Source organism: Phyllobates terribilis, unplaced genomic scaffold (genome assembly GCF_046119375.1).
Source record: "Phyllobates terribilis strain yellow unplaced genomic scaffold, ASM4611937v1 Scaffold_71__1_contigs__length_7168151, whole genome shotgun sequence".
NCBI lineage: Eukaryota > Metazoa > Chordata > Amphibia > Anura > Dendrobatidae > Phyllobates > Phyllobates terribilis.
This window is the reverse complement of record NW_027362831.1, coordinates 922,661-938,420: the sequence shown is the minus strand read 5'-3', so window position 1 is coordinate 938,420 and position 15,760 is coordinate 922,661. Positions and strand designations below refer to the sequence as shown.

At 44.9% G+C, this 15,760-nt stretch overlaps 1 protein-coding gene across 1 annotated transcript in view; it reads left to right on the top strand.

Annotated features, from left to right (window-relative positions):
* LOC141194415 (uncharacterized) overlaps positions 1-15,760 on the top strand; it is a 154,883-nt gene that overhangs the window by 22,391 nt on the left and 116,732 nt on the right. The window contains exons 3-4 of the mRNA XM_073662329.1: positions 9,796-9,875; positions 9,977-10,392. Of these exons, the coding sequence (XP_073518430.1) occupies positions 9,796-9,875; positions 9,977-10,392 (496 nt within the window). The remainder of the gene's footprint in view (positions 1-9,795; positions 9,876-9,976; positions 10,393-15,760) is intronic.

Genomic DNA, 15,760 nt, shown 5'->3' with positions numbered 1-15,760 from the left:
TTTCAACACTTTATTACATTTTCAGAAGTCGTTACAAAATCATAACGATCCGTCCAGCTTCAGAACCAGTTACAATGGGGCTAGCCCGCTCCCTCCTGGACTCCTCGATAACTCCTAGCTGGAGCATTTGTTTTTCCTCAGCTGCGATGGCTTGTGTCTGGGCCTCTGTGACAATGTTATGTTGGATCACAGATGTTAGGCCAAGCATTTCTGAAAATTACGTCCGTATTCCGCAGCACCAATTTCTGAGTCTCCCGTCGCTTCTGTTTAGAGAGTGTGTCACTTATATTTACCTCTCCCCTGGCCATTGTCGGAGGGTCCCCAGACGATACGACCGGAGTCGCATCCGTAATCATACATTCCCAGTCTTTCCTTGCTTATAGCAAATTTACGTGATATAGCTGTTTGGGTTTTCTCTTCCCAGGTTGATATACTCTCTAATTTATCTCCCCAAGCTTTTCCCGGACTTCATATGGCCTTTGCCACTTGGCCATGAGCTTACTTTCTGCTGGGGGCACTAAGACTAATACCTGATCCCCTTGGACATTGACCATACCAGGGGTGCAACAAAGTGCCATTAGTTGCATAAGGATTAAAAGTGAATTTAGGCTGTGTACCCACGATGTGTTTTTCAAGCGTTTTTGCTGCGGAATTTTCCGCAGCGTAAACGCTTGGGAAACGCATGGTAAGCCTTCTGCCATGGTCCCCTATGCAATTCCGCACTTTCAATGCCCATGCTGCGGATTTTTCTGCAGCGTTTATGCTGCTCTCAAAAATCCGCAGCATGTCCATTAATTTTGCGGAAGCGCTGCGTTTTCGCCGCCATTGACTTGCATTAGAACGCGCCAATTCTGCAAGACTGCTTCTGTACATGCTTAATTGGCGCGTTGTAATGTCTGGATGGTACCCGAGTGTGGAGAAGAGAAGACTCTCATCCACACCCATGTACCATAGAAACTGTAAAAAAAAGAATAAAATAAAAAATAAAGATTATATTCACCTACCGACAGCCCCCGGTCTCCTTCCCTGTGCTTGCCAGCAGACTGAAGGACCTGCGCTGACGTCACAGTCATGTGACAGCAGGTCTTTCAGTGCAGTGTCCCGCGATCAGCTGGCAGCCAAGAAGGAGCGCAGCAACACACGCCGGGCCATCGGAAGGTAAGTATCAAGGTTTATTTTTTTATTTTTAACCACTCTAAAGGTCACACTATATAAATCCATGCTGTTTGCATGGATTTATATAGTGTGACCTAGTTGTCAAGCACTTTCCAAGTGATGCTAAAATCGCTTTGAAAGCACTTGTCAATCCGCATGCGGAAACGCATGTGAATCCACATGTATTACGCTGGAAAAACGCATGTACAATCCGCATGCGTTTTTTCTGCCAGGGAGATGCAGAAATGCTGCAGAAATTTTCTGCTTCATTTCTGCATTGTGGGCACATAGCCTTAATGTAAATGATTAAGTAGCTGAATTTCCATTTTGGGGTAACAAACTCCTTTTGAGAGATTCCTTGCAGTTACTTTGCATGTTGATTTACTTTGTAAGGACACAAGTGCACACATTTCAGATTTTGTCACCTTTTTTCTGTGCAGATTTGTCACAAAACCTAAAGGGTTTCCCGATGCCAGGAAAGTGACTGAGAATCCTGACGTCTCCTGCACATGTTACTTATTTGTGACTTGCAGGTTTGGTGAAGATATAATTCTGCAGGATGTCAATTCTGTCAGCGTTTTTGCTGCAGATTTCACCCACACTGATGAGTGGGGAAAAATCTGCACCTATTTACAGCATTTTCCAGACAAGAGATGGAGAAACCAAAAGCTTAATGTGTGCACACAGCCTAATAGACGTCATTACTAGTGTTGAGCGAGCATGCTCGACACTGCTCGTTACTCGCCCGAGCATCTCACTACTCGGGATGTTCGGCGAGCACCGAGCATTTCCGGGTTACTCGGGCGGGAGCTCGGGTCTCCGCCCTGCATGTTTGGCGCTCTTTACAGAGCCAATGAACATGCAGGGATTGCCAGCCAGTCACTGTAATGCCGCAGCCATGTTGTTTGTGGGCATTACAGTGATTGGCTGGCCGCCCAGCGTCACCTCGAGTATTTAAAACCGGGCGCCGCCATCTTGGACTCAGTCGCCCGGGATCACACAGTCTAGGGAAAGTGCTGCTGATTTAGGGAGAGATATATACTGCGAAATAGTTAGTGTAGGGTCTGTAAAAGCTGCCAGATCAAACAAACCGTCCTTCTCAGGACTAATATCCATCCCAGATATCAGGCAGGCAGGCAGGCAGGCTGTATAGGAAACGCAGTGGTTATACCAGCAAACGCTGCATTACAGTCCTGTGTGCTCCTGCTGCTCAAATTGCTAGACTTAGCTCCAGGTCTCGGGGGCCAGGAAAAATCCTTTTTTTTTTTTTTTTCATCTAAATCCTCTTTTTTTCTCCGCTAGAAGTGGTGGAAGAGGAGATCCCATGTAGCGATGCCCAAATATTTGAACAGCCACGGCCACAGGAAGGCGACGCTGGCGCAATTTGTCACAAGAGGTGGACGATGACGAGACACAATTGCCACGAAGTGAGGAGGAGGATCGTGGTGCGGAAGTGGAAGAGGAGGATGTGGTGGATGATCTAGTAACTGACCCAAGGTGGCAGGAGGACACGCAGAGCGAGGCGAGCAGCACACAGGGGGAGGGAGGCAGAGCACCCCAACAGAAAGGAAGAAGCAGTGTGGTGGCTGCACACAGAAGGCGGGCAACCGTTCCCCGTAACACCAACACGAGGTACGTTGCCAGTACAACCGGTAGGTCTTCCAGAGTCTGGAATTTTTTTAAAGACTCTGCTGATAACCCCAAAAAGGCCATTTGTACCACCTGCCATGCCAGTGCCAGCAGGGGTGACAAAAGTACCAGCCTGACCTCCACCAACATGATCAGGCACATGTCAGCAAAGCACCCGACTTTGTGGGGCGAACCCCAGGGTCCACGACCAGTGTCAGCGGGTGTCACCACTGCTTTTTCCGCCGTTGTGCATGTAAGAGAACCCCCTGTTGTGCGTGCAAGGCAATGCCCTGTCCATACTGCATGCAAAGATTCCCCCTCCTCTCAGTCTTCACTTGTTATGGCAGTTTCTCAAGAAACAGCATCAACGTCCACGTCAGCGTTCAATTGTCCTTATCCCAGACCTTTGAACGAAAGAGCAAATTCGCAGCCAACGCCCCACAGGCCACAGTCCTAAATTCGCACATTTCACGACTGCTTGCGTTGGAAATGCTGCCTTTTAGGCTGGTGGAGACGGAATCCTTCCGCAACCTTGTGGCGGTCCCCAGCCGGCACTATTTTGCCCGGTGTGCCATCCCCGCACTACACAAGCATGTGTCCCAAAACATCTGCCGTGCCCTCAACAACGCAATTACTGGGAGAGTCCACCTGACAACGGACACGTGGACAAGAGCTTGTGGCCAGGGACGGTACATCTCTCTGACGGCACACTGGGTAAACATAGTGGAAGCCGGGAACCAGTCGGACCTTGGGACGGAACACATCCTCCCCACACCGAGGATTGCGCGTCCTATGTCAGTCAGAGTTGCCCCCACAGTGTACAGCTCCTGATGATCATCCTCCTCATGTTCACCCTCCATCTCAGATATCACCGCATCAGTTACAAGCTGGAAGCACTGCCGTACTGCCTCCGCCAAGCAGCAACAGGCTGTGCTGAAACTCATAAACTTAGGTGATAAACCTCACAGTTGTGGACAGCTGTGAAAGAGCAGGCAGATCTGTGGCTGAGACCGCTGAACCTACATCCAGGCATGGTCGTGTGTGACAATGGCCGTAACCTGGTGGCGGCTCTAAGGCGAGATCACACACGTACCATGCCTGGGTCATGTGCTTAAGCTCGTGGTTCAGTGGTTTCTTAAATCGTACCCCGAGTTGCCAGATCTGCTCGTCGAAGTACGCCGCCTGTCAGCTCATTTTCAGAAGTCGGCTACAGCTTCCGCCGCCATTGCTGTGTTGCAACAGCGTTTGCAGCTTCCGTCACACCGACTTGTGTGTGATGTCCCTACACGTTGGAACTCTACCCTCCACATGTTGCAAAGGATTTGTGAGCAGAAGAGAGCAGTTGTAGAGTACCAGCTGCAACAAGGCCGTCGATATTCAGGTCAGACTCCACACATAAGACCTCAGGAGTGGACCTGGATGTCTGACATATGTACCATCCTGACAATCTTTGAGGAGTCCACCAAGATGGTGAGTGGCGATGACGCCATCATTAGCGTCAGCATCCCACTTGTCTGTCTTTTGCAACGCACTCTGCAGAGAATTAAAGAGGAGGCATTGCAGCCAGAGTATGATGAGATGGATCAAGAAGCCGTAGCGGGCGATTACACACAGCCCAGCCTCATCTCATCCCAATGTGCATTGGGGGACCATGAGGGAGAGGAGGAGGAGGAAGAAAAACAGGAGCTGGTATCATGTTCTTTAGACGGTAGTACCTGTACAACTGTCATATCATCGGTTTAGCGTGGGTGGCCTGAGGACGGGGAGGAGGAGGAGAGCATGGTCAGTCGTGATCTTGGTGAGCACACGGAAGTCTTGCCCGTTACCAGTCTGGCACGCATGGCTGACTTTGTTACGCTGCCTTAACCGTGACCCTCGCGTTGTCAAAATGTTGGGTGACAGTCATTACTGGTTGGTGACACTTTTAGTCCCCCCTACAAGGAGAACTTTCACTCTCTTATTCCTGAGGTGGAGAGGTCTACAAAAATGGGGCAGTACCAGAAGGCTCTTGCTGCAGAACTGTTAAAAAAAAATTCCCATCTGAACACGCTAGCGGCAGAGGTCACAGTTGGTTGCCCAACCAAGGCGTACAGGCGAGCGAGACGCAACTCCAATCCAGCAGAGGCAGGGGAACACTGTCAACGTTCTGGGACAGTTTTCTGAGACCCACCCAATTTACAGGCCCTGAGGCTCAGGGTACTCTCACAAGGAGTGGAAAGTTTCAAAAGATGGTGATGGGGAGTACCTTGCCGACCGTACCAGCGTCCTCCGTGATTCCTCTGTGCCTTTTAATTATTGGGTATCCAAGCTGGACACTTGGAATGAACTTTCTCTGTATGCCTTGGAGGTCCTGGCCTTCCCTGCCGCTAGCGTGTTATCGGAGCGTGTTTTTAGTGCCGCTGGGGGAATTATAACTGATAAGTGTTAGAACTCTCCTGTTAGGTTTTTTCTAGTTTGCTTGTCACATGACCTTTTTTGCCTATTTAAACCTGCTCCGCCCTTCTGGCCTTGCTGGACTTCATTGTAATTTCAACTCTTTATCTAGCCAGGTGCTTTGTTACCTTACTCCGTCAGTTTAGCTAGGTCTCTTGACCTCTATTTTCTATGTTGTTTTGTTTGTCCTTTTCTGCTACAATTTCTGTTAGGAGGTGTCCATCTTACTCCCAGTCCCTAGTTCTTGTAGGGATCCCTCCCTCACATCTATAGGTCTTCGTACAGACTAGCTGAGGACTTTAGCGGGTCTGATGACAGGATCAGGTTCCTCGCTACAACGTAGCGGGTTAAGCTTAGTTCTATTGTAGGGACAGATCTCCTGTCTTTCCTTAGTGCTTGTAGCAGATCATAACAGTAAGTCCAGCCCAAAAATATCTCTAAGGAAAGACTTCCCATTTCCATCATGGTGTCGGTTCAGGATTTGGCTCAACGCCTGCAGGGACTCTCTCTGGAGGTGGCCGAGCTCCAACAACACGTGAGTAGCTGTTCTGGAGCACATTTTGTGGAGCCAAAGGTACGTTTGCCTGATTTATATTTTGGTGATCAAGAAGATTTTTTTTCCTTTTAAAAATGCTTGTTTATTATATTTTCGTTTGAGACCCAGATCCTCTGGTGATGAATCACAGCGCATAGGGTTCATAATGTCACTTTTGCGCAAAGAACCTCAGGGATGGGCCTTTTCTCTCCAACCTAGTGATCCATGCTTTAGATCAGTGGATAGTTTTTTTTCTGCTTTGGGTCTGTTGTATGATGATCCTGATCGTGTCTCATCAGCTGAGACTGAATTGAGACGTTTGAGGCAGGGATCAGGTAATGTGGAAAAATATTGTTCTCACTTCCGTCGGTGGTCTGCCCAGGTGGGGTGGAACGATTCAGCTTTGAAAAGTTTGTTTCTTGCGGGGCTAGGTGAAAGGGTTAAGGATCTGCTGATTGCTTATCCCACACCTGGAAACTTGCAGGAGGCAATGCAATTAGCTATACGGGTGGACAGGAGACTGTGTTTCTGCAGGACGGCGATGGGTGTACGGAGGATGGCAGAGAGATGACTGCAGAACGCAGCATAAAGCACTCAGACATTAATCATCCCTGACAAAACATAATACAAGTCCTGCTTCATGCTGGGTACGCTTCTCAGGTAACCCTATACTGAAGGACTTGTACTGTTCATAGACCTAACATACAACACATTACATACAAGTTATCCCGCAGCAAGAGACACATGACATTTTGTAATGGTTTGGAAATAATAACCATCCTAGACATCAAGTTCCCCTTTGAGAGGTCACAAGGTAATATCCGATGGCTCTAAAATGGAATCTGCCACCAGGTTTTGCTATCCCATCTGCATGATGTAAGGGCAGAAACCTGATTCCAGAAATGTGTCCCTTATTTTGCTGCAGTTTTGATAAATTTTAGTTTTATCTACTGCAGATCTAGCAGTGCTCTGAATGCTGAGCTCCGTATAACCGGCTGCACCACTGATTGGCAGCTTTCTGTGTACACTGTGCATAGGCAGAAGGCTGCTATACAGACCTTGTGAAAAATGAGAAAAGAGAAAGGGAGAAAAAGCGCGCCATGTACCACCTGAGGAAGATAGTTCACTATCGAAACGCTTTGTGGAAAGGGCTCATTAAATTTATTTTTTAGTCCTAAAATTTTTTTCACTTCTAGTGTTCATTCTTTTAGCTCCCTATAGACCGCTTTTTTATTTAATTTGGACCACTCCTGAAAAATGAGGGATACCTGGTTGCAGGTTTACTAGTCTTCTAGTCACAACCTCCTACTGATAAAACAAAGATTTTATCAAAACACCAGCAAGCAGCCCAGAAAGTGACACATCGCTGGAATCAGGGTCTCTGTCTCTACATCATGCTGCTCTGGGAATATATGGCAAAAACCTAGTGACAGATTCCCTTTAAGCTCTCATCTCTAGTGATCAGGACCCTAGAATTTTCTTCTGAGGTGGGTTTCCCTTTAGCTCTGCACCTACCTAGCGTCACTGCATGGCTGCGGAAATAAAAAAATAAATAAATAATAAAAAAAATCTTTCTGAACTCTGAAGAGAAGGAGCAGTTGTGGAGCGTCTATATAATAGATGTAGAGAAGTGGGATGACGGCGGCCTGTGCTGAGCATTGCCCGGCTGATCGGGTGATGACTGATGGGTCACATGAATGAGTTATTACAGCAGAAACCGCACCCGTCCTGAGAACTATTCCTGCAAGGAACCGGCCGTCCCTAACCCTGCAGCTACATAATAGAGATGCAAAGAAACAAGGACAAAGAAAGGATGCAATGACCGGGATCACCAAGGAATAGCAAAAATATAGAATTTTATTAAAGACTAAACATACAAGACATGTTAAAAAAACAACTAAAAAGCAACAATTGCCCCAATGAATAACAAAACCATTGCAAGGTACTGATATGGTTAATCCTCACATATATATGCCCAACTAGTCACAGAAAATCTCAATATATGACTACAGACTGCCCACCACAATATAATAAAGAGCAAGGTAGCAGCAAAGTGTCTATTCACAAAGGCATTAATATCCAAATAAGCCTATAAAAATAGTGCCCATTATATAACCCCACAATGAAACCTGCTGCTGACACAATCGCCCCAAATGTGAAACTATACAATTGGATTGCTAAAAGAGCAAGCTAACGCTGTTAGGTCGGGCAGTAGAAAAAAATGATGTAAATACACCTGAACCATCAGGCAACCTACAGAAATGTGCATGGAGGATGTTGTTTTTACATAAGAGTTATGTATACAGAAAAGCTATATGTCCTATACAGGAAAAGTGTGGGATGAGGAGCTTACAAGACCACTAAAGTAAGACATTCACAAGCTCCTTCTGTATACTCCCTGGTGCCGGGGGTCCGACCCCACTGATCTTACACTGAGAATGGATGGAACTCCTGTAATGTCACCCTTCTTTTCTACAATGTAATCAAGGCAGATTTATATGTCTGAACAAGACTTGTATCGACCCATAAAAGAAAAGAGCCGCAGCTCCACCATACTGAATCCCTGCACAGCGACGCTATCAGCCGTGCAGGGACACAACGCAGCTGCCGTCACTTATATAATGGCCGAATGTGCAGGGAAAAGCCACAACGGAGCTCATTGTTCTGAAGGCTGCAGCGTATCCGAGCTATATGTGATACTACTCTGACATAGGGAAAGGGACAAAAACCCTTCAAATAGCAGGGAGTGACGTCTGATTAATATTTAGATTTGTATTGAACATAAAAGCACAATCTTAGGACCATTACATATATTACCAGACTACTTTATAGATGATCAATTGCCAGCACAAGTTATATTACGCCCAAAATATCTCTGCAGCACCACCAAATTGCTGTATGAAGAATATGAGGAGTTATAGAAGTGTGCGCCCACATATTATCTGTGCAGGTCCATATATCAGCCACTATTATGTGAAATATGTAATAAAATACACTATTATACATTATTAATGTTCTGTCCCTTTAAAATTCTGTCACCATGGTAACGACAGTCATACTCAGCCAATAGGATTGCTCGGTTTGAATTTGAAAAAAAAAAAAAAACTCCTATGTGGTCAGTTTGTTCCATCTGATCTGAGTGTGAAGACAGACACCTGCGATCAGCGAGAGATTCTAGGTATAAGACGTGATATAATATAATGGACGGAGCCACATCCCATCACACGCACTCAGCGACCACAACTGACAGCAATCAGCCCATTTACCAGAGGAGAAGTCATTATTCCCCAACACATGATACGCTGAGACACCAGTGGGGGGCGCCACACTCATCACATCTCCCATCTGGAAGGATCCAGCCATCACTTCTAATAGGGGTCACTGCCCTTTTTTGGTGATTGCTGGAGTTTCCCGCGGTCGGACCCCACTGATCTATCAGTCGTCACCGAGCCCAGGGATAAGGGGATGACTTGTTCCATCTGATAATTCCCCTTTAATGAAGCTCAGATACAGAACAGTAAATATCCTACACATTTCCCAATTTGCCCTTTCCCCAGCAGAGCCCCCGAATTATTTATAGCCAATGTTTCTAAGACCAAAGAAATATCAGCCAATCCCCAAACCCTCTGCTGACGCCTCCTGAGGTTTTATAGATTGTGGAGACATTTCTACAAGAGAAGATATCAGCGGCCACCATGGGGATGGAGTATTCTGCCAGCGTTGGAGCAGGTAGTATCCATCACTCACTCACCGTTCTCTATACTCTTGTTACATGGCTTTCTGGGGCTTTCATTAAACAGACTCATCTGTGGGGACATTTTCTTTCCTTTAATGCATATACTTGGTGGTAAATATTTTTCTGAGTTTTATTGAAAATTGTGCACAGTTTGCCTCCTGTACCCTCTGTGCTGTACTGTCTATTGCTGGCTGCAGAACTAGTTAACTGAGAATCCATCAGTGAGCTCCTTCTGACAGTCTTAACATACATACGTCCTCTTTGTACGGTGAGGATTGCTCCTAATATCTGGTTGTGTTTTCTGCAGATTACATCAGTCCTGAGGAACAGCTGAGGAGACTGACATATTGTGTGAAGTTTCTCCCTTCTCCCCTCTACAAGAAGGAGGTCAGTGAGACGACTCAGGGCAACGCTACGGCCTCTTCTATAAGGTAGCTGTGTATTCGGATCTTCCTTGTAGCCTCCTAACTTCATCTCTTCTCTTCCAGCGCCTTATGCCGACCAACCCCATTGCCCAGAGAAGATGCATCGAAGAGTATAAAGCCAGGGAGAAAAGGAAGAGGGAAGAAAGGCGCAAGGAACTAAAAGAACGGCACAAGTACCTGGATGAAGAGGAAGACGAGGAAGAAGAGAAGGAAGAAGAGGAGAAAGCAGCAAAGAAGATAAAGCTGGACATCATGGATTTAAGACAGAAGACACTAAAAGAACTGTGCGCCGACCTGGATGAAGAGGAAGAAGAGGAAGAAGAGAAAGAAGAGAAAGAAGAGAAAGCAAAGAAGATGAAACTCCACATCAAGATCCCTAGGGGGGAAGTGACGGCCAAAGGCCAGAAAAGAAGACAACCGATCCCAACAACAAGAAGGAAGAAGGAGAACCAGACCAACTTCCGCCAGTACATCAACCGGTATTTGAGAGGAAAGAGGAACATCATGTGGACCATCCTGCTGGAACCTCTCTGCCGATAACATCACATACGGCAATACCGGCTGGTAAGTATCAGACCACCAAATAACAGCAGGATAGTGTAATATAGTGGTAGTGTATCAGTATTAGTGTAATAAGAGTAATAATACTAGTGATAATAGTAAGAAATAAATAAAATAGTAATAAAATAACAGTAGTAATAGTAGTAGGTAGAATAGCAGTGTAATCCAGGGTCCTAGGACTGATCGCCTTTTCTCGGGGTCAAGAAGGAATTTTTCCCCTGTGACACAAATTGGCTGAAGGTGTCCTGGGGTTTTTGCCTTCTTCTGGATCAATACTGTAGTTATAGGGTAGTATTAGTAGTGATAGGAAAGAATAATAATAATGTAAAATATAGCAGGTTATTAATAATAATAAGAATATTAAATAGCTATATTTATAAAAATAAAAACATAAATTAAAATAACTCCAGTAGTACAATAAGTAATATATTAATTATACAACTAATAATAACATTATTAGGTTTGATCCAGGGTCCTAGGACTGATCGCCTTTTCTCGGGGTCAAGAAGGAATTTTTCCCCAGTGATACAAATTGTCTGAAGGTGTCCTGGGGTTTTTGCCTTCTTCTGGATCAACACTCTAGGTATAGGGTAGTATTAGTAGTGATAGGAAAGTAGAATAATACTGTAATAAGATAGCAGGATGTTAATAATAGTAAGAATATAAAAATAATTATAGTGTTGTTTTGATTATTTTAAGTAGTTATAGAAAAGTTAGAATAGCAAAGTAATAAGATAGCAGGACATAAATAATATATAATCTATAAAAAGTACAAAAACCTAAATTAAAATACTAATAACTACAGTAGCAGTACAATTAGTTGTGTAATATTAATAAGAATTATTAATAACTAGTAATAACATTATTAGATTTGATCCAGGGTCCTAGGACTGATCGCCTTTTCTCGGGGTCAAGAAGGAATTTTTCCCCTGTGACACAAATTGGCTGAAGGTGTCCTGCGGTTTTTGCCTTCTTCTGGATCAACACTAAGTATAGGGATTTTAGTAATACCATTATCATAAACACAAGAGTAATAAAAAATTATAAAACTAATTAAAAAAATGAATTATAACAGGTACAATTGATTGCATTAGTACAGTAATAATAAACATTAAAAATGTTGGTCCCAGTTAGTAAGTTAGTGTAGTGTTAGTGTAGGGACCCATCTGAAGAGGTCGCCTTGACGTTGGCAGATGGGCTCGCACAATTTGCTCAAAGTGTGCGCTAAGAACCTCATATTTCTATGTACAGGAGATCTAGCAGTAATACCATTCAGGAGATAGGTATTTGTGTACACACATTTTGTTATATACTTTTGCGCCACACACAGGGCAGGTATACAGGTACAGGACGCTCATATGTAGCAAGAGTGTTGCAGTAATATTATAACTGGGCCTTAAGGGTAAAATGTTGATAACTACAGGTCCTGGAAACACATCAGAAACTAGAACCTGTAAGTAACTGGTTCCCAGCTAGTGATTAATATGTAAAGGGCAGTCTGGTACCAGGACCCGCGTTATAGGACACATGATCATCAGGCAGGTGCAGTCAGGGCTCTTACAAGATCTGCGGCAGTCATGTGGCGGTATAACACAGTCCCGCTCCTGCCTCAGGTGCCAGCAGTGGAGCCAACCCTGATCCTGGCAGCTTAACCCCTTATATGACACAGTCAGTGGCTTTCACAGCATTTAGGCACTTAAGACCGGAGAGGGAGGCGCGATCATGGTGCCGATGAGTTTCTATGGCAGCCGAGATCTAACAATGGACCCCATGACGGCCATCTTACTGCTCTTATTAGACCCCGGCTGAGGAGAGGTCTATGAGGACACCGGTCAGAGTTATGTCGCCTGCTCTGCAGCTATTAGAAATATCTAGGGCTGATTAGTTTGCTATCTGTAAATCGGATCTAGCCCTGCCCCCCCCAGCAGCACTGGGCTACCACTGGTGTGATCAGGGCTATTGGGCTCCTAGATTGGGCAGAGGAGCTCAGTCTTCAGCAGGAGCTGGCTGAGGAGAGCGGAGCGACTTGCATGGGGCTGCTGCACAAGAAGCAGCTCACAAGGTGGAGATTTATCCGGAGACGCGGTACCCGGGCTGTGATCTGCTTTGCAGGCTGCATAGTCGCTGCCTCCTAGGACCCGAACTTCACCCCTAACAGGCACAGCAGAGCTCGGACGGCTGCAAGTGCCGGAGAGTGGCTGATTAGTGACTGCTGTGTCTCCTGCACTCAGATAAGAGCGGTACAGAGAGGGGGCTCAGTAATGGTGAATACGGGAAGTGTCCACCCCTCACATGCCCTATATGTGGCCCCCAGAGGTAAAGTCTTCCCTGTACCCAGCGCCTCCTCCCGCCTTCACTGCTGGCGTGCGCCATTGCTTAGAGGGGATGTCTGAAGATAACAAGTTACATACATAGTAACATAGTTTTTAAGGTTGAAGGAAGACTAAGTCCATCTAGTTCAACCCATAGCCTAACATGTTGATCCAGAGGAAGGCAAAAAAAAACCATGTGGCAAACACTAAGCTCCACATTGGGGAAAAAAATTCCTTCCCGACTCCATACGACAATCAGACTAGTTCCCTGGATCAACGCCCTATCATGGAATCTAGTTTTTGTAACCTGTAATATTATACTTTTCAAGAAAGGCATCCATGCCCTTCTTAAATTTTATTAGTGAATCACTCATTACAACATCATGCGGCAGAGAGCTCCATAGTCTCACTGCTCTTACAGTAAAGAATCCCCGTCTGTGATTATGATTAAACCTTCTTTCCTCCAGACGTAGAAGATGCCCCCTTGTCCCCGTCTCTGGCCTCAGAGTAGAAAGATCAGTAGACAGGTGTTTGTACTGTCCCTCATATACTTGTACATAGTAATAAGATCACCCCTAAGCCTTCTTTTTTCCACAGTAAATAACCCCAAGTGTAATAACCTGTCTTGGTATTGCAGACCCCCAAGTCCTCTAATAACCTTGGTCGCTCTTCTCTGCACCCGCTCTAGTTCAGCTATGTCTTTCTTATACACCGGAGACCAGAACTGTACACAGTATTCTAAGTGTGGTCGCACTAATGACTTGTATAGAGGTAAAATTATCTTCTCCTCATGAGCATCTATGCCTCTTTTAACGCATCCCATTAATTTATTTGCCTTTGCAGCAGCTGCCTGACACTGGCCACTAAACATGAGCTTGTCATCCACCAATACACCCAGGTCTTTTTCAGTGACAGATTTATCCAGTGTTTTACAATTAAGCATATAATTATACATTTTATTTCCTCTGCCCAAGTGCATTACCTTACATTTATCCCCATTAAAGCTCATTTGCCATTTATCAGCCCAAGCTTCTAGTTTACATAGATCCTCCTGTAATATAAAATTGTCCTCCTCTGTATTGATTACCCTGCAGAGTTTACTGTCATCTGCAAATATTGAAATATTACTCTGTATGCCCCCTACAAGGTCATTAATAAATATGTTAAAAAGAAGGGGGCCCAATACTGACCCCTGTGGTACCCCATTTTTAACTGAGACCCAGTCTGAGTGTTTTCCATTAATAACCATCCTTTGTTTCCTATCACTGAGCCAATTCCAGGGAGGAGTCCTGAGGAGATAATTTGCATATTCCCACTGCATTTTGGGGTAAGTGAAGAGTCTCCATGAGCTCAAAGAACACTGGATTTTGGCTGTTGGAGCTGAAAAGAGGACATCGGTAAACCATTTTGAAGCTTTTTTTTTTAAGCTTTTTTCACTGTTTTCAGAACATTAACAGTAAGAACATGGAAGAGTCCAGGAGCCATTTGGTGAGCTGCATATCCTGCTACATGTTCACAGACTTGCCAGTGGAAAAGCCAAACTTCACATGCCAGAAATGCAAGCTTGTGTCCCTGTTGGAGGAAAAGTTGCGAAATCTAGAAGAGAGGTTAACTACCTTGAAAATCATTAAGGAAGGTGAAGAGTTCTTAGACAGAGCAGAATTATCTCTTCATGATTCAGAAAGAGAAGAAATTCGAACTGCACCTGAGGAAACAGAGGAATGGAAGCATGTGACCCAGAGAAGCAGGAGGATCGAGAGGCAGTCAGCACCCATACTGCTCAGGAACCAGTACCAGGCTCTCACGCAGGAGAACCATGAAGAAATACAGCAAGATAAGACTTTGCCAGCAATGAATAACCTTGTAAGCCCTCAGAATCCTCCTGGATGGAGAAAGAAGAATGTTGTGAAGAAAAAACGGAGAGTGGTGGTCATGGGGGATTCCCTGTTAAGAGGAACAGAGGCCGCTATCTGCAGACCAGACATAACCTCAAGAGAAATGTGCTGTCTTCCAGGAGCAAAAATTAAAGATGTGTCTGACAGGATATCAAGACTCTTCAGACCTACAGATCACTACCCATTCCTGCTAATACATGTGGGGACAAATGACACCGCAAGAAAGGACCTGGAAACCATCTGCAGTGACTTTGAAGACTTGGGCAAGAAAGTGAAAGAATTGGGAGCGCAGGTGGTCTTCTCATCCATCCTCCCAGTGGATGGCCATGGAACAATGAGGTGGAATAAGATTCTACAGGTGAACAACTGGCTACGTCGATGGTGCCGTCAACAAGGATTTGGATTTCTGGATCACGGAATGAATTACCTATACGATGGACTCCTTGCTAGAGATGGGGTGCACCTTACGAAGACTGGAAAACATGTATTTGGAAATTGCCTTGCTGCACTCATCAGGAGAGCTTTAAACTAGAACAATGTGGGAAGGGAAGCAAAAGGCCAGAAAAAGCCATACAGCTGACAAATACTATTGAGATCTCTGCTACTGGAAGTGGAAAGGAAGAACAAAGACAAAACAATTTAAATAATAAAAATATGGGAGGAAGAGAAACCAATCACAAACTAAAATGTTTTTATACAAATGCACAAAGCATGGGCAACAAACAAGGAGAATTAGAACTACTAATGCAGGAAAAGAAATATGATGTCATTGGAATCACTGAAACTTGGTGGGACGATACACATGATTGGAATAAAAGGCTAAAAGGATACAACTTATTTGCAAGAAACAGACTTGATAAACGAGGAGGAGGTGTCGCATTGTATGTTAGAAAAGCGTATATCTGCACAGAGATTGAAGCTTCAGAGACTGGGAGTTCTGTGGAAACTGTTTGGGTAAGAATACAAGGAGAGAACAACGGAAAGGACACCATTGTAGGCATTTACTACAGGCCACCTGGGCAAGCTGAAGATATGGATGAACTCTTTATGTATCAAATGACCAAGTTCTCAAAAAAATA